The 23202-nt window shown below is 50.3% G+C and overlaps 1 protein-coding gene across 1 annotated transcript in view; it reads right to left on the bottom strand.

Annotated features, from left to right (window-relative positions):
- CACNA1H (calcium voltage-gated channel subunit alpha1 H) overlaps window positions 1-23202 on the bottom strand; it is a gene marked incomplete at its 5' end in the record, with an annotated part of 162911 nt that overhangs the window by 60060 nt on the left and 79649 nt on the right. Inside the window, one exon of the mRNA XM_083872614.1 lies at window positions 18407-18831. Within this exon, the coding sequence (XP_083728740.1) occupies window positions 18407-18831 (425 nt within the window). The remainder of the gene's footprint in view (window positions 1-18406; window positions 18832-23202) is intronic.

Genomic DNA, 23202 nt, shown 5'->3' with positions numbered 1-23202 from the left:
TCAGCTGCTCCTGCAGTGACCAGACTGCAAATTAAGGTGGTCCCCAAGGTTTTTGTGCCAGTCCTTCAAGCTCAGGTTTGGATATTGGGAAAGAATTGCCCTGGCACAAATTCCCAGAGAAGCTGTGGCTGCCCCTGGATCCCTGGAAGTGTTCAAAGCCAGGTTGGACGGGGCTTGGAGAAGCCTGGGAATGTGGGAGGTGACCCTAGAGGAATTTTAAGGTCCTTCCAACCCATTCTAGGATTCTCTGTCTCCAGGCTGGGAGTGTTTTCTCCAGAGGAATCCCTGGATGCCACATTTCCCTCTCCTGCAAGAAGAGCCACGGGAGCAGAGTTTGTTCTCTGGGATCATCAACTTCCTTCGGAAGCTTCCTAGGCAGGAGGCCCCACGTGGCAGAACATATTTGCAGTATTACTTTCCCATTTCTCAGTTTCATTCAGCAAAATGCAATTTCATTTCCAGTGACATAAATGCCAGGCAGGATTAGATCAGCTGCTGCCTCCTGCAGCCGCTGGAGGACAGGACCTGGGAGATCTGAAATGTTATCAGCACAACTGTTTGGGAAAGCAGGGCAATCAGCTGGATTATATCTGGGTGGAGGATCACTTGGAGTGACAGATGGTTCAAAAATAAGCCTTAAAATGAGAAAAAACCACCCACCCAGACCCTCTAAAGCAATGCCCCAGAGCAGGCCAGAAGTGCTCAGGTTCAGTGATTAAATGAGAAGTCGCAGCAGGAAGGAACCAGCTCTCCAAATTACCAGGGAATGTCTCCAGCAAAGCCCCAGGAGCAGCTGGGAGAACTGGACTCTGCACACTGGTCCCAGTGGCAGGAAAAAGAGGGAAAATGTGGCTATGCTGAGGCCAGGGAATGTCTCCTGTGCTGGGTGCAGGGATCACCCTCAGGAGGATGCACCAGGAGATGCTCCAGCCTCTTCCCAACATTCCAGAGCCTGGAATGTCACTGGAGCCTTTTCCTTGGAAATAGGAGCAGGTTTCTCTCTGCTGCCATCCCACCCTGCGTGGCCTTGGCTCCTTCAAAAGCCTCTGGCCAAAATCCAGGGAATTCATCCAGCCTGAATCATCCCCATCCATATGCTGAGGAGCACCAGTGGATCTGCTGGCTGGGACAGCTCAGAGCAGGGCCTGGGCTCGCTCTCATCCAAGAAATTTGGCTTCTCCCTTGCCACAAAAAATTGCATTCGCCCAAGGAATTCTGTCCACACAGTTCCTGCCCACTGCAAAGCTGTTCTTGACCATGCTCTGTGCTGAAGTCAATAATTAATGGCCCCCAAATTGTCAGCACAGTGCCTGAAATCAGCTTTGTTTGGCTGGTTAACCACAAAGAATTAATTTTTAAAATACAATGCAACATTTCTACGGATTAATGGCCCTTTAAAAATATATTATTAAATATATTTTTATATTTAGGCTGAATATATCTCAGATCTCATTGATTAGAAAGAAGAACGAGGCTCTATCTTTTCCTTTTAGGTGTGAATGGAGTCCTGGGATACAAAGAGCTGGAATATTTAAGACTGGGATACACACAAAACCCATGGAACACACCACAGCCCCTTGCAGGCAAAAAAGGAACAAGACAGACCCTGCCTGAAGGAATCTGCACAAGAAATGAGAGTTAATGATGGATTTTTCTTGGGAAAATCCTCCAGCCACACCCCACAGCTGCCCAGAGGTTCTGGATGCCCATCACAGGTAGCACCACATCCACTGGAGGTGGCAGGGCATGCACACAGAGAGAGCAAAGAACCCTTTCCCAGCTCTTTGATGACACTTTAGCAACGATTCCACGATCTTTATCCAGCTGCCGGCTCTCTGGAACTCCGGGGTCAAAGACCTTTGGGTTGTCATTAGCAGGCAAACCCAATAGAAGTTGTTTACTTCGGCCGAGTTAATGACATTGGAAATATTTAATCAAAAAATGGACACACTCCCCCTATTACTGCCAAGATGATTCAGAAGGGGCCACTTAAATCTGGTTTGTCAAGCCATTACTCATCCCCCTGCTAATAGAGCTTTATGGAGAGTCCCTTTGAAAAATGCACTTTGGTGATGCGCGGGCACCGGGAGATGAAACACATCAGGGGAGCACAGCAGGGGTTGCTGCTGGGGAGGGAGGATGGGGATGTGTTCAGTCTGTGCTTGAAAAAGACCTCGGCTTAGTCATCTGTGCAGCCCAGGGAGAGGAGCTGGAGTGGCTGGAGGGGGAAATGGGTTCAAGGAGAGGGGAATTCTTGAGGAAAATGGGAGCCAGCGGCTGGACACGACCTCTGAGTGCTCGAGCAGGACGTGAAGAGATGGCAGAAGATTGGGAGAGATTTGAAAAGGTTCAGGGGTCTTGGAATAGAAGGAGAGAATGAAAATGTTGGAGGACGGCAGGAGAAAAGCTGCGTCTTGTTCGGGCACAAGGAGTTCTTTAAGGGTTTCCCTTTGGGAAACTGAATCCCAGAATGGTTTGGGTTGAAGGGACCTCAAAGCCCATCCAGTGCCACCCCTGCCATGGGCAGGGACACTTTCCACTGTCCCAAGGTGCTCCAAGCTCCCTGTCCAACCTGGCCTGGAACACTTTCAGGGATCATCCAGAGGCAGCCACAGCTTCTCTGGGCACCCTGTGCTTCCCAACCCTCCCAGGAAGGAATTCCTCCCCAATATTCCATCTGTCCCTGCCCTCTTGTCAGTTTGAAGCCATTCCCCCTGTCCTGGCACTCCAGGCCCTTGTAGAAAAATCTCTCTCCATCTTTCTTGCAGATTCCTTTTAGGCACTGAAAGGCCACAATTCTCTCACCCCAAATCTTCTTTTCCAGGTTGAACATTCCCAATTCCAGTTAATCCCAATAAACCTTCTCAAAGCCAGGAAACCTCTGAGGGCCCTGACATGGGAACACTTGATCCTGCCTTAGAGTCTGAGGATGGACCAGCTGAGCTGAGCTCTGTTTATTGTGATTTTTGTGACACTGGAGCAAAAAGATCCCTTAGGATCCAAGTCATTCCTTGGGTGGGTAACTCACGTTTTCCACGGGCTGATGAAGTTCAGGGAGGAACCTTCAGCCCTTTTATCTCCCAAGACTGGCCTGCAGCTGCTCCAGCCCCAATTCCCCAAAGAGGGAAACACTCCCAAATTGCTGAAGATCCCAAGGTTTAATAGCAGGGAAATGATCATCTGCAAACCCACATCTGGGACCCAGGCAGCAGCTCCTCCGTGCTCAGATCAAACACAGAGCCAAGAGAACAAATCCAGGGGAAAATCCACCTTTCCTCCCCCTCCAGCAAACCCAAAGCAACTCCAGCAATAATCCTGAGCTTCTTTTTGTCCTGGAAAACACAAATCTGTGAGAGCCCAGGGCAGCCCAGCCCTCAGCCAAGGCAGGCAGATGGGAACCTTGGAGCTCCCTGCTGCTCTTCCCAGTGAATTATTGATCCCTCCTTTTAGCCAGGAGCACCAGACTAAAGCAGCAATTAAAACCCATCCACTAGGATCAGAAAGGAGAATCAAGAAGACAAAATAGCACAAAAGGCAGGGGCTGTGTTTGCCAGCAGCCTCCAGCGGGTGCAGCTGGCAGCAGGAACCAGGAGCTCAGGAATTCTGGAGTCATGGAATGCCCTGAGCTGGGAGGGACATGCAAAGGTCAGAGTTCAGCTCCTGCCCTGCTCAGACACTGCAAAAATCCCACTCTGGGCATCCCTGGGAGTGTTGTCCAAACGCTCTGGGGCTGTGCCCATTCCCTGGGGAGATTTTCCGGTGCCCGACACCTTCTTGGGAAGAACTTTTCCCTAAAATCCCACCTCAACCTCCCCTGGCACAGCTCCACTGGGGAAAAGAGCTCTTTGTGGCCCTCAGGAGAAGCTGCAGACCATTTGTGCCTGAGGAAATGAAAAGTAACAACAATGGCAAGCACTGACATCCCTCCTGCTCCCCGAGACAAGAGCGGGAGGGAAGGACACCAGAGGTCAGGAGGGAATTCCAAGGTGGAGGGAAGAACACCAGAGGTCAGGAGGGAATTCCAAGGTGGAGGGAAGGACACCAGAGGTCAGGAGGGAATTCCAAGGTGGAGGGAAGGACACCAGAGGCTGGGAAGGAATTCCAAGGTGGAGGGAAGGACACCAGAGGCTGGGAAGGAATTCCAGGGAGGAGGGAAGGACACCACAGATCAGGAAGGAATTCCAAGGCTGAGGAAGGACTCCAAGGTCAGGAAGGAATTCCAAGGAATTTCAAGGTAAAGGGAAGGACAACAAGTTCAGGAGGAAATTCCAAGGTAGAGAGAAGGACACCAGAGGCTGGGAAGGAATTCCAGGGAGGAGGGAAGGACACACAGATGGTCCTGTCCAAGAAGGAATTCCAAGACAGAATACCAGAGGTCAGGAAGGAATTCCAAGGTGGAGGGAAGGACACCACAGATCAGGAAGGAATTCCAAGGCAGAGGAAGTACACCAGAGGTCAGGAAAGAATTCCAAGGCAAAGGGAAGGACACCAGAGGTCGGGAAGGAATTCCAAGGTGGAGCTGCCCCTCAGCACAGTGGGATCACCTGGACACTGCACTGCCTGGAATTTCCAAGTGGCAGCAAAAAGCAGCAGGAGAGCTCAGTGAGTCCTGCTCCTCATCACCTGTTTGCATCCCATAATTCCATGCAGGCACAGGATTTGCACCTGGCAGAATTTCAGAGTCTGGAGATGGCCCAGTGCTCCCACATTTTCACCTTCTTGGCAAAAAAACCCCAAAACCCTCCAATGAACTGAAATTCTATGAAACCACCACCAACACTCACAGAAATCACTGTGCTGGCTTTGCACTGCACTGCTCTTGCCATATTTATTCCTAATATTGGGAGAAGAACTAAAAAGAAACAGTCTGGAAAACAGGACTTCAAACTGAGGAGGTGACTTTCCATCTGATTTTTCTCATTCCTTTTGCAGGAATGATGCCTCACCCCTGAGCAAGCCCTGGATTTCAGGGTGCCTTTATTGTTATGGGAACAAAATGATACAGGAAAAAAATAAAAACCAGCGGTTCTAATTTGATACAATGGCATAAAAATCGCTGCTAAAATAATGAAATTCAGCTGGATTAGCCCTAATAACAGCAGCACTAATTAAAATTATTGCCATTCACTACCACTCTGAGGTTGGTGAACACCTGAGACTCTCCCCAGACAGGAGGGGATGAGTTTGGTTTTGGAACAGGTTGAATTTGAGAGAGTGGGAGAGAGAGGATTCAGATTGCAGCTCCTGCCTGGTGGCTTTAATAAACTCCCGAAGCTCCACCACCAGCCCTGTGCAAACACCGAGTCCCCAAGCTCCCAAACCCTCCTGCCCTGATGGAAACCCTCCTCCTGGGCTCCCAGAGCAGACAGAGCACTCTGAGAGCTGCCAGGTTATTTCACTGGAGGCACCCACAGAGGATCCGGAGCTGAAATCCGGGCTGGAGGAGGTGGCGAGTGTTTCCATGACAATGAGCTGTCATTGCCTTGGTGACCACGGGCTGCTGGTGCTGCCGAAGCGCCCTGACCTCTGCACAGCTGAGTACAGCACGGAGTTTCCTCCTTCCCCGCCTGATGATGGCTTTTATGGGAGCTCAGATGCAGCCGAGACTTGCCTCAGGTGGTTGTGCAGAGCCAGGGAAGCGTCCTCGGTTCGTGGCAGCCAACCCTGAATTAACCTTTCCCTCAGTCAGCATCAAACCGAGCCCAGCTCCAACCCCTGGCTGCTCCTGAGCCTCAAATCCATCGGCTGGAAAATGAAGCAGAGGAGGCCCAGCACTTCATTAGCCCAGACATCAAAAGCAAATTAATCTATCAGCGTTTAAACCTCTTAAGAGAGGTCACGCTGAGAGACTGATGTGTTAACAAGGTGCAGGAGTAGCTGGCACATCAAAAAGCAGCTTTGCAGTTTCCTCCCAGGTGAGCAGCTCGTCCAGATTTCTGTGGGAGAGCAGAACCGAGCCTGCCTCCCTCCAAAACCCTCTGCAGATAAAGTTTGTGTTATCACAAAAGACTCACCCTGAGCTCCCGTGGCAGGGAAATGTTGCATCTCTGCCTTTTGAGAGCTTTCACTGCTTCCCTTCCCAACTTTTCTGGTTGCACTGACTCCTGCCTGGCTGGCAGCCCCAAACCTGACCCCACTGAAGCATTCCTGGAGTTCCTTTTCCAATCCAAGCCCTGCACTCCACAACCCCAAAGGGGTTTCCACGGATATGCTAAAAAACCTTTGGGGTGCAGGGCAGAAACTTGGGGGAGCAGCAAAGGCTGGCAGAGAGGAGTGAGGAGGGAACTGGGGACCTGCTGAGGAGCAGGGTCTCAATCTGGCTCCACTGACAGAATTATGGAATGTCCTGGTTGGAAAGGATCCACAGGGATCATCCAGCCCTGCACAGGCACCCCAAAAATCCCACACTGGACATCCCTGGAGGGGTGTCCAAACATTCCTAGAGCTCTGGCAGCCTCAGAGCCGTGCCCATTCCCTGCCCAGCACCCTCTGGGGGAAGGAACTTTTCCTAAAATCCAACTTAACCCTCCCTGGCACAGCTCCAGCCATTCCCTGGTCCCAGGAGTTGCAGGTCCTGAGGAGTTTCCTCTCAGCCTCCTCTTCTCCAGGCTGACTGAGGCACGGAAAAGTCCATGGACACAGCCCAAACTTCCCATCCTGCTGACACAACTCCCTCGAGCCACACAGAGCCTGAACCAGAGTGCAGTGACCCTAAAGACACAAAGCCACGAGTTCTGACAAGTCCCTCTACTCCAAGCACACCATTTCCGAGCAGAGTTGATACTTTCCAGGCCAAATTCCTCGTTCAAACCAAAGTCGGGAGTGATTTTTGTCTTATTTCAACAAACCTCCCTTAAAATCACCCAGCCAGGAGTACACACTTCAGCCACAGGAGTGAGGGGGCAGGAGGGGACAGTGTCAGCGTGGCAGAGGACACTGAGGGACAGGCAGAGCATCCCTGCCCTCAGCCACAGGGACTGGGACATGTGGAGAACACACCAGGAATGTTCTGGAGCACGCTGTGCCTCCTGCTGAGTGCTCACCCCTGGGACTGGAACAGATGGCTGCAGCAAGCCTGCCCAGTGCCATTCTGGGGTTTTTAAACATCCCCCAGGCTCCCCAGCCTGCATTTTCCCTCTGCACCAAACAAGGGAAAAGGATTCCATTTGGGGTTTCGAGGGTTTCCAACAAGGACTAACACAATTAGAAAAGTGCTGGCTGCAGATGATGATGAATAACCCTGGGCTGGAGAAGCTCGGAGAGGATCTGTTCCTCAGGCAGGTATGATGACACAAAAACCTTCTGCAGGGCTGTTTTACAAGCTTTCCCCCGAGCCCAAACTTGTTAACCTTCATCTCCCTGCCTGTTTGGAGAGGAGTGACAGCTGCAGCCAGAAATCCAGCACTCAGGTTTCCTGTCAGAGTTTAAAAAAAAAAAAAATCAAATGTGGATGAAACCCTGTGCTGTTACACCCTGACGAGCAAGGAAGAGGGAGAAAAAAAAAAAAAAAAGAAAAAAAAAAGGAGTGGGAGGAAATCCACGGCTTTAAAATAATTTCTGAAATACAAAAGGACTTTGTGCCAGTCGGGTGGGAAACATCCACTGCATGCTTTGCTTCCCTCATTACCTGTCTGGGAGTCTCAGCCTGCCTGTCCATCACCCTCTGCATGTTCAGCTCAGCCTCAGGAATGGGGAAAAGCTGTTCTGGGGAAAGGAGGAACATCCCTCAGTGCAGCCAGGGAGAGATTCCTGCTGCTCTGGGGGTGTCTGTGTGTGCTGGGAGCCTGGCAGGGGGAAGGCAGGGATGGAAATCCATCCCATCATTACAGCCTGTAATGGTGGGGGAAAAGCCAGGGGGAGAAGCAGAGTAATGGAAACGGTGCAGAGGTGTTTTTGGGGGGGTTAGAGTCGCTCTCCTCATCACGTCTGGCTCTGGTGCTTCCAGAAGCACAAACTGGGATTTCTGGTGTTCCCCTCATCACCTCTGGCTCTGGCACTTCCAGAGGCACAAACTGGGATTTCTGGTGTTCCCCTCATCACCTCTGGCTCTGGCACTTCCAGAGGCACAAACTGGGATTTCTGGTGTTCCCCTCATCACCTCTGGCTCTGGCACTTCCAGAGGCACAAACTGGGATTTCTGGTGTTCCCCTCATCACCTCTGGCTCTGGTGCTTCCAGAGGCACAAACTAGGATTTCTGGCACTTCCAGAGGCACAAACTGGGATTCCTGGCACTCCCCTCTCCCTGGCACAGGCAGCACACCAGGAGCTGTGCCTCGGAGCCATCCCATATGCTGATTTCTCCTCCTGGCAGCTCCCGGAGCCTCCAGCCCTGGGGAGGGCTCTGCAGCACACACAGGTCACTGCTGAGGAGATAATTGCCCAGCAACCCACGCGCTCTTCTCGCTGTTCTCGCTGTCCTCGGCCTCTCTTGCCTCCAAATCATTTCCACAAATGACTTTCAACTCTTTGTCCTCCCAGCAGGGACAAACGATGCCCTCAGGGTGGATGTTTTGCCCCCGAAGCCTTCAGAAATGAAAGGAAAATGCTGATTTCTCACCCCTATCTTGCTCTCTCCCCGTGGTTTGATTTATTCCCGTTTATTGACTGGATTCGAGGCGGCTCAGAGCTGGGAAATTCCTGCCTGATGTGCCCGGGGAGCAGAGCAGAGCAGGGATTTGTGCTCCTGCTCCCAGCACTGCTCCAGGTGCAGTTCTGGGAGCTGCCAGCACCCTCTGGCCTCCCATCCAGCCCCAAGAAACTGGGACCAATCCATGTATAGTCATGTTGAGAGACAGGGAATTACAGGATCCATCTGTCTGCAGCAAAGCCAATTCCCTCTGGAGTATATAAAATGAACTTTTTTTTTTTTTTTTTTTTAATGCTGCTTTCTTTTTTTTACTCCACTCACAACTTTCAGATTTGTCTGCCTGTGGGACAAGGAGAGAGGAGACATTAATCTGCACAGGGATCAGGCAGGAGAGAAAACTCCTGGGAAAGTGGTCTCCTGGCCCATCCTCCCTGCTCCAAAAAAGCTTTGCCACTGATGCTCCGAGGCCTGTGCACGGCATTTTTCCCAAATTGGGAGTCAGGCTGTCTTTAGGGCTGTAAACCACACAGTGCAAACAAAAATAGAGCTCGAAAAGAATGTGAGCAGGGATGCCAAACCTCCCTCATTTCCAAGAGTCTCACTCCTCTCACAGCAGCTTTCCTTCCCACCCCTAAAAAAGCATCCCCATGATTGAACACAAACCCCAGAAGGAGCTTTCAAGGTGACTTTTCCAACTTCATTCATAATTCTGGGAAGTCTCACTGTTGTGGGTGGAGAATCCTGGTTAAAACCTGGGGAAAATTCCCAGCTGGGTGAATTTGGGAATGGAGCAGTTTGGGTGCCCAGGGGGAAGGAGCTGCATTGTCACCCTGAGCATCTTTAATCCACACCTGGCTGGTCTTTCCATACCTTGACAAGATTTTTCTCTCTTAAATCTGCTCTGGAGGTGCAAGGCTCTGCTCCCATTCCCAATTTCATCATTACAAACTCACTAAAACTGAGAAAGTCTTCCAAGATCATTCAACCCACACCATGAAATGCCACATCCACTGATTTTTCCAGCATTTCCAAGGATGGTGACCCCACCACTGCCCCTTCCTGTGTTTAACCACTGTCCCAGTGAGGAAGTATTTCCTAAAATCCCACCTGGCACATCGGGCTGGCACCGAGTACATTGCCTTGTCTCAGGGAATGGAAAAATCCCAGGAAACAAAAGATGGATGCAGGAACATCCTGAGCTGATGGAAGCAGCAGTTCCACCCCTTCCGTGTCAATCCAAACCACTCTTTGCTTCCCAAGGTGCCAAAGCTTTCCTGCCTCAGCCTTTCACAATTCCCTCTCTGCTCTCTCTGCTTTTCCTGGAGGTATCTGTGAGGATGGGAGCTGCTGGAGGGACCTTGCTGGGGCACTGTGACACCTCTGGGGTCCCTGATCACACCTGGCACCCTGGAGCTGTCCCCCTTTGTCCCCATCCTGCTGAGGGGCTGCCCATGGAACACAGATTTGCTCCCCCGCTCAAAGCCACCCCATGGATTTGCTCTGCTCCTGTCTTGGGTTGCAATGTAAGATGTGTTCTATTCCCATCTGTTGAAACCAGTTGGGGAGGTTTTTTTTCTTTATCTCTTCCATGACCTGTCCCTCATAACTCTGGGGAGATATTCTCTGTAAATGGTCCAGCTGTTCAAACCAGCTGGGGCAGTGTTCCTTATCTCTTCCAGGACCCATCCTCCCTCCAGGGGATCTCTGCTGTCCATGGGCCATCCAGGCTCACTGCAGGGCTGATACAATTCCATCATCCCATGGGGAGATGCTCCACCCGGGGGGAGGAGCCCAGCATTCCCACCTGGATCAAACCTGGGATCCAGAACACCAGCACAGCCTGTTTGCACTGGATTCCCAGAGGAAGAGCAGACCCATCTCAGCACCACTGGACCTTCAGAGGAAAACTGCACCCTTCTACAGGATCATTGTTCCAACAGAACCACATCTGTCACTGCAGAAGCACTTAATTGGGACCAACAGGGTGTCAGGTCATGCTCTGACTCTGGCAGTCTTTATTTTTTGTTCATTTGCTTTTTTTGTACAACTAAATTTTTAATATTCCTAGTAAAGAGCTGTTATTCCTATCCCCATATCTTTGCCTGAAAAGCCCCTTAATTTCAAAATCATAGTAATTTGGAGGGAGGGGGTTTGAATTCTCCATTCCAAGGGAAGCTCCAACTTTTCCCTGTCTTTCCAAACTGAGACAGCTCCCAGATGAAAAGCACGGAGCTGGCTGGCAGCAGAACTCACCAAAACCCCTCTCTGTGCCAGTGGAAGCCACGTCACCCCCGTGTCCCTCTGCACAGAGCCGCCACACGGCACCAACCCCACCCAGAGCCCATGAGAGCCACTGTCCCAGCACGAGGGCCTGGCTGGGATTTACACACACATTCCTGAGGGGATGCAGCTGCCAGGAGCACTCTGCTCTCGTTTCTGGGCGCTGGATCCCGCGGGGTTTATTTCACCTGCCAGCTGAAACTCAAACAACCCCGGCTGCAGCCACCGGCTGCCGGCCCCGTGCCACCCCGGGGGCTTGAGTGGGATCTGGGGATGGATCCAGATGGAAAAAAACCTCATCTAGGAGGGTCCTGCACGCTGTGGGGCTGAGCACATCCCCAGCTTGCAGGCAGCACTGTGACCTGCCTGGGATTTACAGCCCAATCCCTTAGCAGAGAGAACAACTGATGGCAAAAGCGAGGGGAAGCAACCACTGCAGGCAGTGGGAAATGTGCCTGCAGTTCCACAGGGAATATTGGGATATTCCCATGGCCAGTGAGCACATCCAGAGGAATCCAGACCCCACTGCTCTGGCTCTGCCTGGTGTGTCAGCACTGGGGGGGGTTATGACCTCAGCCCTGCCCTGCTGAGGTGCTGCTCCTCCTGCTCCAAGGCTCAGCCATGGAAAGGATCTCTGGGATCTCTTTCCCTTATATAGTAAAAAAAATATATATATACCCAGAGAAGGAGAACAGAGCAGGAGAGGAGCCCTTAAATTGGAGAAAAGAGGGAGAGAGGAGGCTCTGTGTGGTTTATCCATGATAATGATCCAACACCAAGTCAGGACACCTGGATTTTCCCTTCCTCCAGTTCCTGCTGTCCTGCCTCTGATCCCTGATTCCCTCTGAGGTGGGAATGACTCCTTCCAGGTGGAAATCTCCACGTGGGAGCTGCTGCTGGCTCTGATCAGGGAGGGGATTCCCAGTCTGGTGCTGACTTGACAGAAAGAGGGTCTGGATGTGCAATAAAAACATCTTGGGGCACAAAAGATGGAAAACATCCCTTTCTTCCCAAAGTTCCCCAGGAAAAGGCCTTCCCTGAGGTGGAGACGGAACTCAGGTTATGCACAAGTTGTGGAAAAAGCTGAAGTTCCATCACTGGTGTGTTCTCCACTGATCCAACCAAGGCTTGGGGAAACTTGTCCTTTCCCTGCTGGGACCTTGGAGAAGGAGTGGGGAAGGGAGAGCTTGGAATGCAGCTGGCAAAGCCCAAACACAAAACCTAAAGCACTCCTGAGGGCAGGATGAGTCTCACACCATTCATACAAGAGCCACAAACACGCTGGGCTGAATTTTCACATCCCAGGCTGGGCTGGGGGAATCAGCTTTCCTCAAATCCTGCCAGCATGTGAGTCCTTAAAATTGGATCCTGCAAAAAAAATCTGGAAGAGAGAGCAAGTTTTGCCAGCTGAAAGCGCCAGTCTCAGCTCAGGGTAATATTTTATTGACTCACAACTCAAAAGGAATTTCAGCAATTTGCTTCAAACAAATGCTGAAAAATCCTGCTCTGCTCTCTGAGTGAGCGCTGAGCTTTCCATGCCAAACCAATTTTTCAAGCCAAAATTGGCAAAGGCTAAAAACAGGACGTCACTGCTGAAGCGAGCGCTACCTTCAATCACACAGAATGACTTTTTTACTCCAGAATAATGAAATGTTCTACTCAAAACCAACACTCCTCTCGCTCTGACAAGCCACGGACCACTGGGTGCCCCTCAAGGTCAGCTCCAAGCTGCTCCAAAGGCAGCTGCTCCCAATGAAACACACGCCATGGATGAGGGATCAGAAAAGCAATTAAAAGCTCTTTGAACAGCAATAGCTTGGAACAAATACTAATTTGTACTTCTCTGCTGAGGAGAGAATATAAAGTAACGTTTCTAGTGCCATTTGATGTAAATGGAGCCTTTTATGTGGGATCATTACAAGTATCAACAGCTCCTTCAGCAAATTCTTCTGGGAAGAGGAGAGGGATCATTTCCCTCTGCAGGGATAACACCAGCACCTCTCCTGGATAATCACAGAGCTGGGAATCGAGGCAGGATGAAGGACCAGCAATTATTTCCTCGGAGCACTCAGTGACACTGAGTCTGGGGCAAAAAGGAACGGGTTTTCCGGGAATAGGATCCCCTGTGGGAGGTATCCCAGCCCAGCATCCCAAAGGTGATGCCTTTGGAGTGCCCTGTCCCTGCTCAGTGCTGCAGTGCCATGGCACATTCTCAGCAACTCTGGAGACTTGTCAGCTGCAATGAAATGCAGAACAAAAAACTCATCCAATGTTCTGAAACCGCCCGGAAGATTAATGCAAGGATTGCCTCCCTCTTTGTACTTGGCTCTCCTCATCCCTGGGAGTGCTCCTTGTGCTGGGGAATGGATGGATTAAGAAATCGATAAATCAATAAGCCAATAAATTAATAAATTAACGAATTAATAAATTTATTATTTTAAATTATTTAATTAATTTATAAACAACATGAAAATATAAACAATTTTTAAAAAATTATTTAAAATATATTAATTTATTAATTTATTAATTTATTAATTTATAAACAACATCAAAATATAAACAAAAATTTTAAATTTGTTATTTTCAATTTAATTTATTAATTTGTTAATTTATTAATTTATAAGCAACATTAAAATAGAAATAATTTTTTAAATATATGATTTTTAATTTTAAAATTTATTAATTTGTTAATTTGTTAATTTATGAGCAAACATATTACAATAAAACAATTTTTAAAAGATTGTTATTTTTAATTTGTTAATTTATTAATTTATGAGCAAATATATTAAAATATAAACAATTTTTAAAATTATATTTTTAATTTGTTAATTTATTAATTTATGAGCAAACATATTACAGTAGAAACAAATTTTTAAAAAATTATTATTTTAAATTTATTAATTTGTTAATTTATGAATTTATAAACAAACACAGGAGAGGAGGGAGAAAAAAAAATACCAGGGACTTCACAGCAAGCAATGAAGCTTTGAAATCCAAGCTGTGCTGCTGCTAATGAACAGCACCCTGGAAGCTCTGAGCTCCCAGCCACGTCCCAGGTGGAACTGGCTGTGAACCCTGCGGGTGTGGTGGGCAGGATCTGACTGCTTCCAATGCCTGCAATGCCAAGGAAACGCCTCCCATGAGCAGGTGCCCGATCTCCTGCCCCACATGGGCTGTGCTGCCCTGAGGAAAGCTCTGCAGAGCATCTCCTCACCTTCCCCAGGAGCTGCCACGGCCACAGGCAGGGACTGGAGCCCCTGGGGGAGTGACACGGTTTGGAAAACGTGTTCAACCCAGTGAGAGTGGTGAGGCCCTGGCACAGATTCCCAGAGAAGCTGTGGCTGCTCCTGGATCTCTGGAAGTGTCCAAGACCAGGCTGGATGAGGCTTGGAGCAACCTGGGATGGTGGAAGATGTCCCTGCCAATGACTGGGGGGGACTGAGATGATGATGATGATGATGATGTTGATGATGATGATGATGTTGTTTCAAATCCCTTCCAACCCAAACCATTCCATGATTCCCAAGCTCTGTGCACTAAAGGGGGTGGTGCCATTAAGCAAAGAGCAGCCACTGGTGGGAATTTCTCCAGAATTCCCATAAAAACACAGACTGAAGTCCTGAGGGACCTTGGGAATGGATGGGGCTCTCTTTGCCTGGAGGCAGCACAACCTCAGCTCCTCCCCATCTCTGCTCCCTGAGGTACGGACAGCACCCAGGGAATGGGATAAAGTTGTCTCACAAGAGATTTGGGATGGATTTTAGGGAAAGTTTCTTCCCCTCGGAAGGTGCTGGCACTGCCCTGAGGCTGCCAGAGCTCCAGGAGAGCTCAGAAAATGCTCCCAGGGATGCCCAAGGTAGGGTTTTGGGGTGCCTGTGCAGGGCTGGATGATCCCTGTGGGTCCCTCCTAACTCGGGATGTTCTGTGATCCCAAAGACAATGAAATCCCCGGAGCCCGGGGGGTTTTGCCTCCAGCCTGGCACTTCCCACCCACGATTCCCTCATCCACAGAAGCCGGACAGTGATGCTCCACTGCCTCAAGAGGGCTCCGTGAGACTTCTCTGCAGAGCTCTGCCTCGTCCCAGGGTGAGAGCAGCGCTATCAGCAGGGCCAGCCCTGCTCCATCTCCCTCCCCAGGGTTCAGAACCCCTCACCCTTCCCACACACAAAGAGCCGATGTTTTTGCTCTGATCAGCTCCTATAAAAACCCATTTTCTGTGCCCATCTATCTCCAAAGCCACTGGTGACTATGGAGAAATTTGGGAAAAAAACCAAAAACAAAACCAAAACCAAACCAAACAAAACAACAAAAACAAAAACAAACAAAAAACCCCCCAAAACAAAACAAAACAAAAACAACAACAACAACAAAACAAAACCCAAGAAGCAATAAATAAATTTTATAAAAAGGATTGGGCATTTCCCTACGGACAGTGAGGTTTGGGATGGGCTCCCCTGGGGCTGCTGCTCTGCTTTGTTTGCAGTTTGATAGAACCAGACAATGGACTAAAAAAAAAAAAAAAAAGTGCGCAAAGTCAAGAGCAGAGAAGCTGCTGAAGCTGTTTCACTCTGAATAAATGGTGAGAAGTGTTGGTGGGGCAGATTTCCTAGAAAAGTTGTGGATGTCCCATCCCTGGAAGTGTCCAAGGCCAAGTTGGAGCAACTTGGGATAGTGGAAGGTGTCCCCTGCCCATAGCAAACTGCCAGAACTGGGTGAACTTTAAAACTCCAGACCATTCCAGGATTCTGTGGTTGTGTTTTGCAGGGATTGGGGGCCCAGCAGAGCCCTTCCCATGCTGCCACCAGCAGGCACAGGGCACAGGCTTCCCTGGATTCCCTAAAAACTGCTCTTGGACTAACATGGAACAGCTGGGTGGGAGCAAGGAAAACTGAGGAGAGCCACAGAGAAGCTCCTAAATCCTTTTAACTTGGGGAATGGCCTCTGGATTTGGGAGGATGGAAGAGACAACAATGGCAACACCCACAGCTGGTTACAGCCTGGAGAGGCTCAGAACTTCCCACCTGGAATACTCTGGGCAGCATCCAGAAAACTGTGATCCCACTGTTTTTCCCGCCAGGCTCATGACCCCAAACTGAGCCATTCTCCCTCCCCTCCATCCCAAAACCTCACTGGGGCTCTGGGAGACTTTGCCCAGACACCTCCTCCTGCTCCCCACACAAACCAGCCCCCGCCTGAGCCTCACAGCCAGTTCTCACACCAAGGGGGCTCTCAAATCACCCCGCTCTGCCCACAAATCCTTGTGCCCAACCTGGGAGTCCAGAGCCATTTCCTATTGGATTTGGATGGTGCCTCAGCCCCTGGGACATCACTGAGATGAGACGTTTTGGGTGAAGTGTCACCAACTTGGTCTCTGACACCCCGCACCTCATTATCCCAGTGCCCCAGGCACGTGGAAGAACTTTTCCAGGTTTTCACTTCCAAATTCCTCCCTTTTTATTGGGCAGTGCCTGCGAGCTGAGCTGGCAGGAATCTGACGCTCGGCAGCCAAAAAAGCTTCAGAATCTTTATTGCCATTGGCTCTGAGATGCCCTAAAGCCAAGCTTTTACAAGGTAGAAGGCAGTAAAAGCCAGCCAGCTACAGCTCTCCTTTGTTAGCAGCAAGGCTGTAATTATCCCGATTCGCCTTTACTGGGCTGACTGGGGACACACTCTGCGTGATCCCTGGATTTTTCTCCCTGCTGCCTGCCTCAGGTTTTCCCCCAGCTCCCATCACAGCATAACCCGAGGGCTGACAAAGCTGTATCCGCCTGACAAAAGGGTATCCATGCAGAAATGAGGGATGAATGGCCTATTCAAATGCCACTGCCAAGGTGTTTTTTTTCCCCCCCCAATTTTAGAACTTCTTGTGGAACAGTGAAGCAGGATTCGACAGGGAGCTGACAGGGACAGCTCAATCCCTGCTGGATTTGGGCACTTTGCTGTAATTCTGATTTGTTGTTGCACGGCTGAGGTTGTTTTAGCTGAGTCCTGGGATTTTTTTTTTTTTTATTTTTTTTTGGAAAGAAAATAAGTCTCGGCCTAAAATAAGGGGCATTAAAGCACAGGAGTGGAGAGAAAATGAAATAGCAGCACTCCAGAGGGTTGTTTGTCATGGTCCTGAGCAGCGCTTAATCCTGGGAAATGATGGAGAAGGAGCTGCAGAGCCTTTTGTCCTGCCTTTGGGTGGATTGCTCTGCCTTTGCTCCTCATTCCCAAAAGACAGACCATGGAAGAGAGGAGTAGAAGCTTTAAAAATAACCCTGACCTGGTCATGACCCTGAAGGGAAGGTTTTGGAGGAGCACTGGATGCCTTTGATCCCAGAAAAAACAGATCCTGGCCTGGTTGGGATGTGTTTCCTACACCTGACATAGAGGTGACGTGAGAAATTCCCAAGCACGCCTTGAGAAAAGAGTGAAAAATCCCAAAGTTTTCCACGAAAGAGAAGCCCAGGAGAACAGAACTTTGCCAGGATGACCAAGTGGAGATGCTCCCATGGCTCAGCTCCTCTCCCATGGCACAGCCCCTGCAGTCCTCAGCTCCAGCACTGCTCCCTGCCATCCCAACACTGGGAAGAACAGCACCATTCCCCTTCCCTCCCTTCAAACACTTCAATAAAATCCCACTCACACCCTGTGAGAGCAAATTAAAGGGTTTGAAGCCTTCAGGGACAACCTAATTTCTTTTTCTTTGTTGCTTTTAGTATGGCCTGATAGTTTTAAGTCTTATTTAAAGATCCAGATCAAAGAAGAAATTTCTGCCTGGGTTATCTCCAGCACAACCGTCAGACCAAAGGTATTTCGACCACAGAAATTCCTCTTTGTATCAATAATTCCCAGTCAGGCTCTGAGCAGGCACATCCAACACACAAATTTCAGCTCTGCACACCCCACCAGCCCTTCCAGGTGTCCCACACCCCAAAGGCTTCTCCTGCTCCTCACGGGATCATTTTCAGCCCCATTTCCAACAAAGAAAATCCTCGTTCCTCCTGATATCCCCTTATACCTGTGTTTATACCCTTTTAAGTTTTAAACCTGCTTTGCTTTTCTCCTAATCCTATCTCACAGCAGAAAAAGAGCAAATCGTTCTAGCAGACACTCAAACCACTAGATGTAATTTGGGAAAGAGGAATTGGCAAACTTGAAACCACTCCAGTCACTCCAAGCTGTGAACCTGATATTTCTGGGTCTGAGAGATTTTAGCCTGCTGGCAGCTGCTGACTTTTTCCCAAGGAAAAAATTCTCAAGGAAGTTTCTTCTCAAAACAATCTTGGCAAACACCTCTCCTTTCTCAAAACAACCTTTCTCCAGGTGTTGTTTTGCTGTTTCTCTGGTTTAACCAATGGGATTAGAGAGGTGTCGTTCCTATTCACCAACCATGTTAAGTCTGTATGGGAACACCTTATAAAAGGCAATAAAAATTAGACAATAAAAGCCTTTTTTCTACGCTCTTTGCCTACTGAAACATTTAGAGTCTCTCACCTTTCTTTGGTGCCCTACAGTGACACCAAGCCACCCTCCAAGCCCTGAGGTCACTCACCTGCTCATGGTACTCAATGCCCATGCTGAGGGTGTTGATGAGGATGGCGATCATGATCCCGCGGTTGAAGTATTTGCTCTCCACGATCCTCTTGAGCTTGGCGCCAAACGTCTTCCACAGCTTCACCACCTTGTTCCTCTCCTTGGCCTTCTTCTTCCTCCTCCTCCTCCTGCCCCGCTGCTGCTGCTGCTGCTGCAGCTGGTCCCGGTGGTCACCGTGCCGCAGGTCCTGTGTGAACTCGTAGACACCGTTGCTCTCAGAGTCGGCGTTGCTGTCCGAGTCGCTGAGGACCAGGTCGGGGTCGTCCAGGAGGGTGGCACAGAAAGGACAGTCCTGCAGCTCACAGCTCAGCCCCGGGACACCGGGGCCCGGCAGTGACCCCGCTGCACTCAGCCCCGACAGGCGGCTGGGAGTCCGGCGGAGACCTGCGGGACAGGGGCATGGTGAGACACCGAGGGACAGCAAGGGACACTGAGGGACAGCGAGAGACACTGTGGGACACTGAGAGACACCGTGGGATACTAAGGGACAGCAAGGGACACAGAGGAACAGCAAGGGAAACTGAGGGACAGCAAGGGACACTGAGGGATACCAAGGGAGACTGAGAGACACTGAGAGACACTGCTGAGAGCCACCAAGAGAAACCCCAGGACGCTGAGAGACATGCCTGAGAGCCACCACACACTGCGAGCCACCATGCGACACAGAGAGATGCTGTGAAACAGCAAGGGACACCAAGAGCCACCAAGGGACACTGAGAGACAGTGAGAGACATCTGGGGCACCAAGAGACACCTAGAGACACCACTGAGAGCCACTGCTGAGAGCCACCATGCACCAAGAGCCACCACTGAGAGCCATCACACACCAAGAGCCATCAAGGGCCGCCACTGAGAGCCACCACACACCAATAGCTGCCCCTGAGAGCCACCATGCACCAAGAGCCACCATGAAACACAGACAGCCACCATGCACTGACAGCCACCATGAGACACTGACAGGCACCATGAGACACCAGTGAGAGCCACGAGGCACAGAGAGCCACTGCGGGTCTCTGAGAGCCACCAAGCACAGAGGGCCATTGAGAGCCACCATGCACCAAGAGCCACCACGCACTGCAAGGCACTGCGTACTGTGAGCCACTGAGAGCCACCATGCACTGAGAGCCACCACTGAGAGCCACCACACATTGAGAGCCACCGTGAGACACCACTGAGTCACCACTGAGAGTCACTACCCATTGAGGGCCACTGTGAGACACTGAGAGCCACCACTGAGAGCCATCATGCACTGAGAGCCACTGCGTGCCGTGAGCCACTGAGAGCCACCACTGAGAGTCACCACACACCAAGAGCCACCATGGGCCGTGAGCCACTGCAAGATACCACTGAGAGCCATCGTGCACCAAAAGCCACCGTGAGCAGCCAAGAACCACCATGAGCCACTGTGCCAAGAGACATTGTGCATCAAAAGCCACCAGGCACCAAGAGCTACCAAGAGCCACCACACACTGCGAGACACAGTGCACTGGGAGCCACCATCTGCCAATGTGAGGTTGTTCCCCCTTGTCCTGTTGTTCCCTAGGAGCAGAACTCGGCTCCTCCTGGCTGTCCCCTCCTGTCAGGGAGTTGTGCAGAGCCAGAAGGTCCTCCCTGAGCTTCCTTTTCTCCAGGCTGAGCCCCCACAACTGCTCCTCCCAGGAATTATTCTCCAGACCTCCAGCTTTCCTTCCATCCGTCCATCCGTCCATCCATCCATCCATCCATCCATCCATCCATCCATCCATCCATCCATCCTCCCAAGCAGATCTGGTTTTGCCTCATTTTCTTCCCCACTTGGTCCCTTTTCCCACCTCCATGGGCTCTCCAGGGAGTGTGACCCTCATTTTGTGTCCCGGGCTGAGGGAACAGTGACTGGCCCATCCCTCCTTTCCCATTATTCCTGATTATCCCTGAGCAGGCTCCCATCATTGACTATCTCTGAGCACTATCAAGTTCCACCCAATTCAGCCACTGCTGCCATTTAGTTCTTAATGAGGAGGGAGAGGGAGAAGGGACCAAAGGTGGCTGCAGACCACGAATCACAGCTCAGAGAGTCACCAAGTCCCCTCAGCCTCCTGCAGCCTTTAATAAAGCTCAGGTGGACTCGCTGCCTGAGGCACAGGGCTGGGGGTTTTAAAATCAAACACATGTTTTGTGGTGTGAGGAGAAATGCTGGTTGTCGTGGAGCCAGGGAATGGAAGGACAGGGACGAGAGTAACTGGGATGGTTTGGATGAGCAGCACCCATATTTTATTTCCTCATGTTTAGGAATCCAATCCTTAAGTTTCCTCCTATTTAGGAACCTTATTCTCAGCCTCCTTATTTTTAGGAACCAGATATTAATGGCAGGAAAAACCTCCAGCATGAGCACATTACTCCTTCCCACGAAATTCCATTTAAGCATCAATTCCTTGAGATTCAGGGGTGTTAGGCAAAGGGACAATTTTCCCCTCTCACAGAACCATGGAAAAAAACCTCTAAAAGTCTTTTAAAAGACCTTTAGAGTCCTTTTAAAAGACCAAGTTCATTAACCCAGCACCATCAAACCATATCCAAAAGTGCCACATCCACGTGGTCCCTGTCTGGAGGTGGGACAGCGACCACTTGGATCAGTTTTGGGCTAAAAGCAGTGGCTGCTGCTGGCTCTGAGCCCTGGAGCTTGGAGCTCACCCAGCAGGAATGCTGACTCCAGCCAGGGCACCAAACCTTCGCTGGAAAACTGGGATGTGACCAGTGCCTGGACACATTTTCCTTTCCCTGAATGTCACAGGGATATCAGCATGGCCTTGCAGGACGGGCCTGGCTCTTGGGTATTGTGTCAATGCCACCACCAGGATCGGGAATATTTTGCCCCTTGCACGGTGCTCCTGAGCCAAGGGGGGAAGGCTGAGCCTGGCCCCGGCAGCAGCACGGGAGGGGCCTTTGCCAGATGGCTTTCAGTGCTATCAAAGCGTTAAAAGTGATATGAGAAAAGCCCTGGCGCCGCAGATGTCTTCAAAATACCAGAGTCTCCTTGGCTGCCTGCTCAAATAACCTCCAGCATTGCAGGGCACGGGAACACGGGGAACAGGCTGTACTCGGAGCTCTTCAAACCCACAACAAAAGAGGCAGGAGAATGCTCTCTCCCACCACTGCATCCTTCCTTCCCAGCAGACACCAACCTCGCCACCAGCTGGGGCTGGGACAGCCCGGGCTGTAAATGTTCCTTAAAGCTCTCAATTACCACTTCTGGGCTCTCCTTGCACAAGTCTTGCACTCAACACACTCTGCTTGGTGGCTTGGGAGAGGGGAGAGAGAATTAAACGCTCTTTGTTCCTCCCAAAAAGGCTGAGGGAGGGTTGGAGGAGCTCAGGATTCTTCCCTGTGGCTCATTCGCTGAGTTTTACGGATGGAGAAATGGGGATTGGGGGCTGTGCCTGGCAGAGCTCCATCCCGGCACTTAGAGATCATCCCAAAGCCTGGAGGTCACATCCAGCACTCCTGGGAGTCACATCCCTCAGTCCTGGGGCAGAACTGACCCTGACTCAGCCCAGCAGGAGTGGCTGAGTGGGAAGAAGGGCCTGGAAAGAGCCAGATCCATGGAAGGGAAGAGTTGGGCACTCACAGGGTCTCCAGGTCTGCCCTGAATCCCTTCCCAGCCTGTTTCCCTCAGTGGATGGATGAGCAGCCTCTCCCCCACCTTCCAGCCCTTCCCAGCTGTGAGCACACTTCTGGAAGAGACAAAACAATTCCAGGAGATTTGTTTAAAGCATTTTGGCATCCTCTGGGCTGAAATCCCTCTGTGGAGAGAGGACGGTGTAATTGCATTATTAATGACAACTCAATCTAATCCCAGCTTTCAAAGAACCACCCCAGGCTACGGGAAAATCTCCTAAATCACTGAATTGGCTCAGGCATGTCACAGTTGGGACTGAGATTTGGGCCCTTCTTCTCCTAAAAAGGACCCCAGCAGCAAGCAGGAGGATCCAAACTGCAACTTCAACAGCTCTCCTGCTCCTTTCTTTCCCCATTCCAGCCTTCTGCAGAGCCTGGCGTTTTTTATCTCAAGGTAAAACCGCGTTCTCCTAAAAAACCCCTTCATTAATTTGCACAGCTCGGGATGAAGAGCAGTGATTTATCTGAAGTCCTTGCTGAACAACAGAAGTGTTGGCAGTAACCTTGCCCCCCGTGCCAAGCTCCCGAGAGTTTGGAAGCGTCTGCCCGAAGCTGTTTCTATAAACAATCCACTCCTACCCTTTTGTGTGGTCCTTAAAAACAACAGAAATTAACAAAGGTGAGCCACCCAACCTCTCTGTCAAGCAACCTCTCCTGTGACCCTCCCCCCTTCCCTCAAGCCAGGCTTGGTATTTTTTTTTCCTTTTTTTCAGCACATCCATCGCCAGGGTAAATATTTGTGTCCATGCAGACGCAAATAAACAGTTTTGGAAAACAGAGGCCACATGAAAAAACCAAATGACGAGTTTGGGCTTAAAGAGATTAAAAAATAGAAGCTGGATCTTTGTGACTTTTCACTGTTGCAGGGCTTAAGAGTATTTTGCAGCTTTTTAGCTCCAGCCATGAGGACTGGAAAAACATTTTATAAAATGGAAATCCAAGTGTTGTGTGTAATCATTGCTCCAGTGGGTGATTTATATGTGAGGGGAGATAAAACCTCACTGACTGTGCTGGGCTGGCTGTGTCTGTGCAGAGAGGATGGGACACAGGCACCAAACAGTTCCCCAGAATGCTCCCTAGATTGAATGGAGCCCCAAGTCTG

The sequence above is a fragment of the Zosterops lateralis genome (genome assembly GCF_965231275.1).
Source record: "Zosterops lateralis genome assembly, chromosome: 15".
NCBI lineage: Eukaryota > Metazoa > Chordata > Aves > Passeriformes > Zosteropidae > Zosterops > Zosterops lateralis.
The sequence above is the reverse complement of the archived record's forward strand: the minus strand, read 5'-3'. Positions and strand labels throughout refer to the sequence as shown.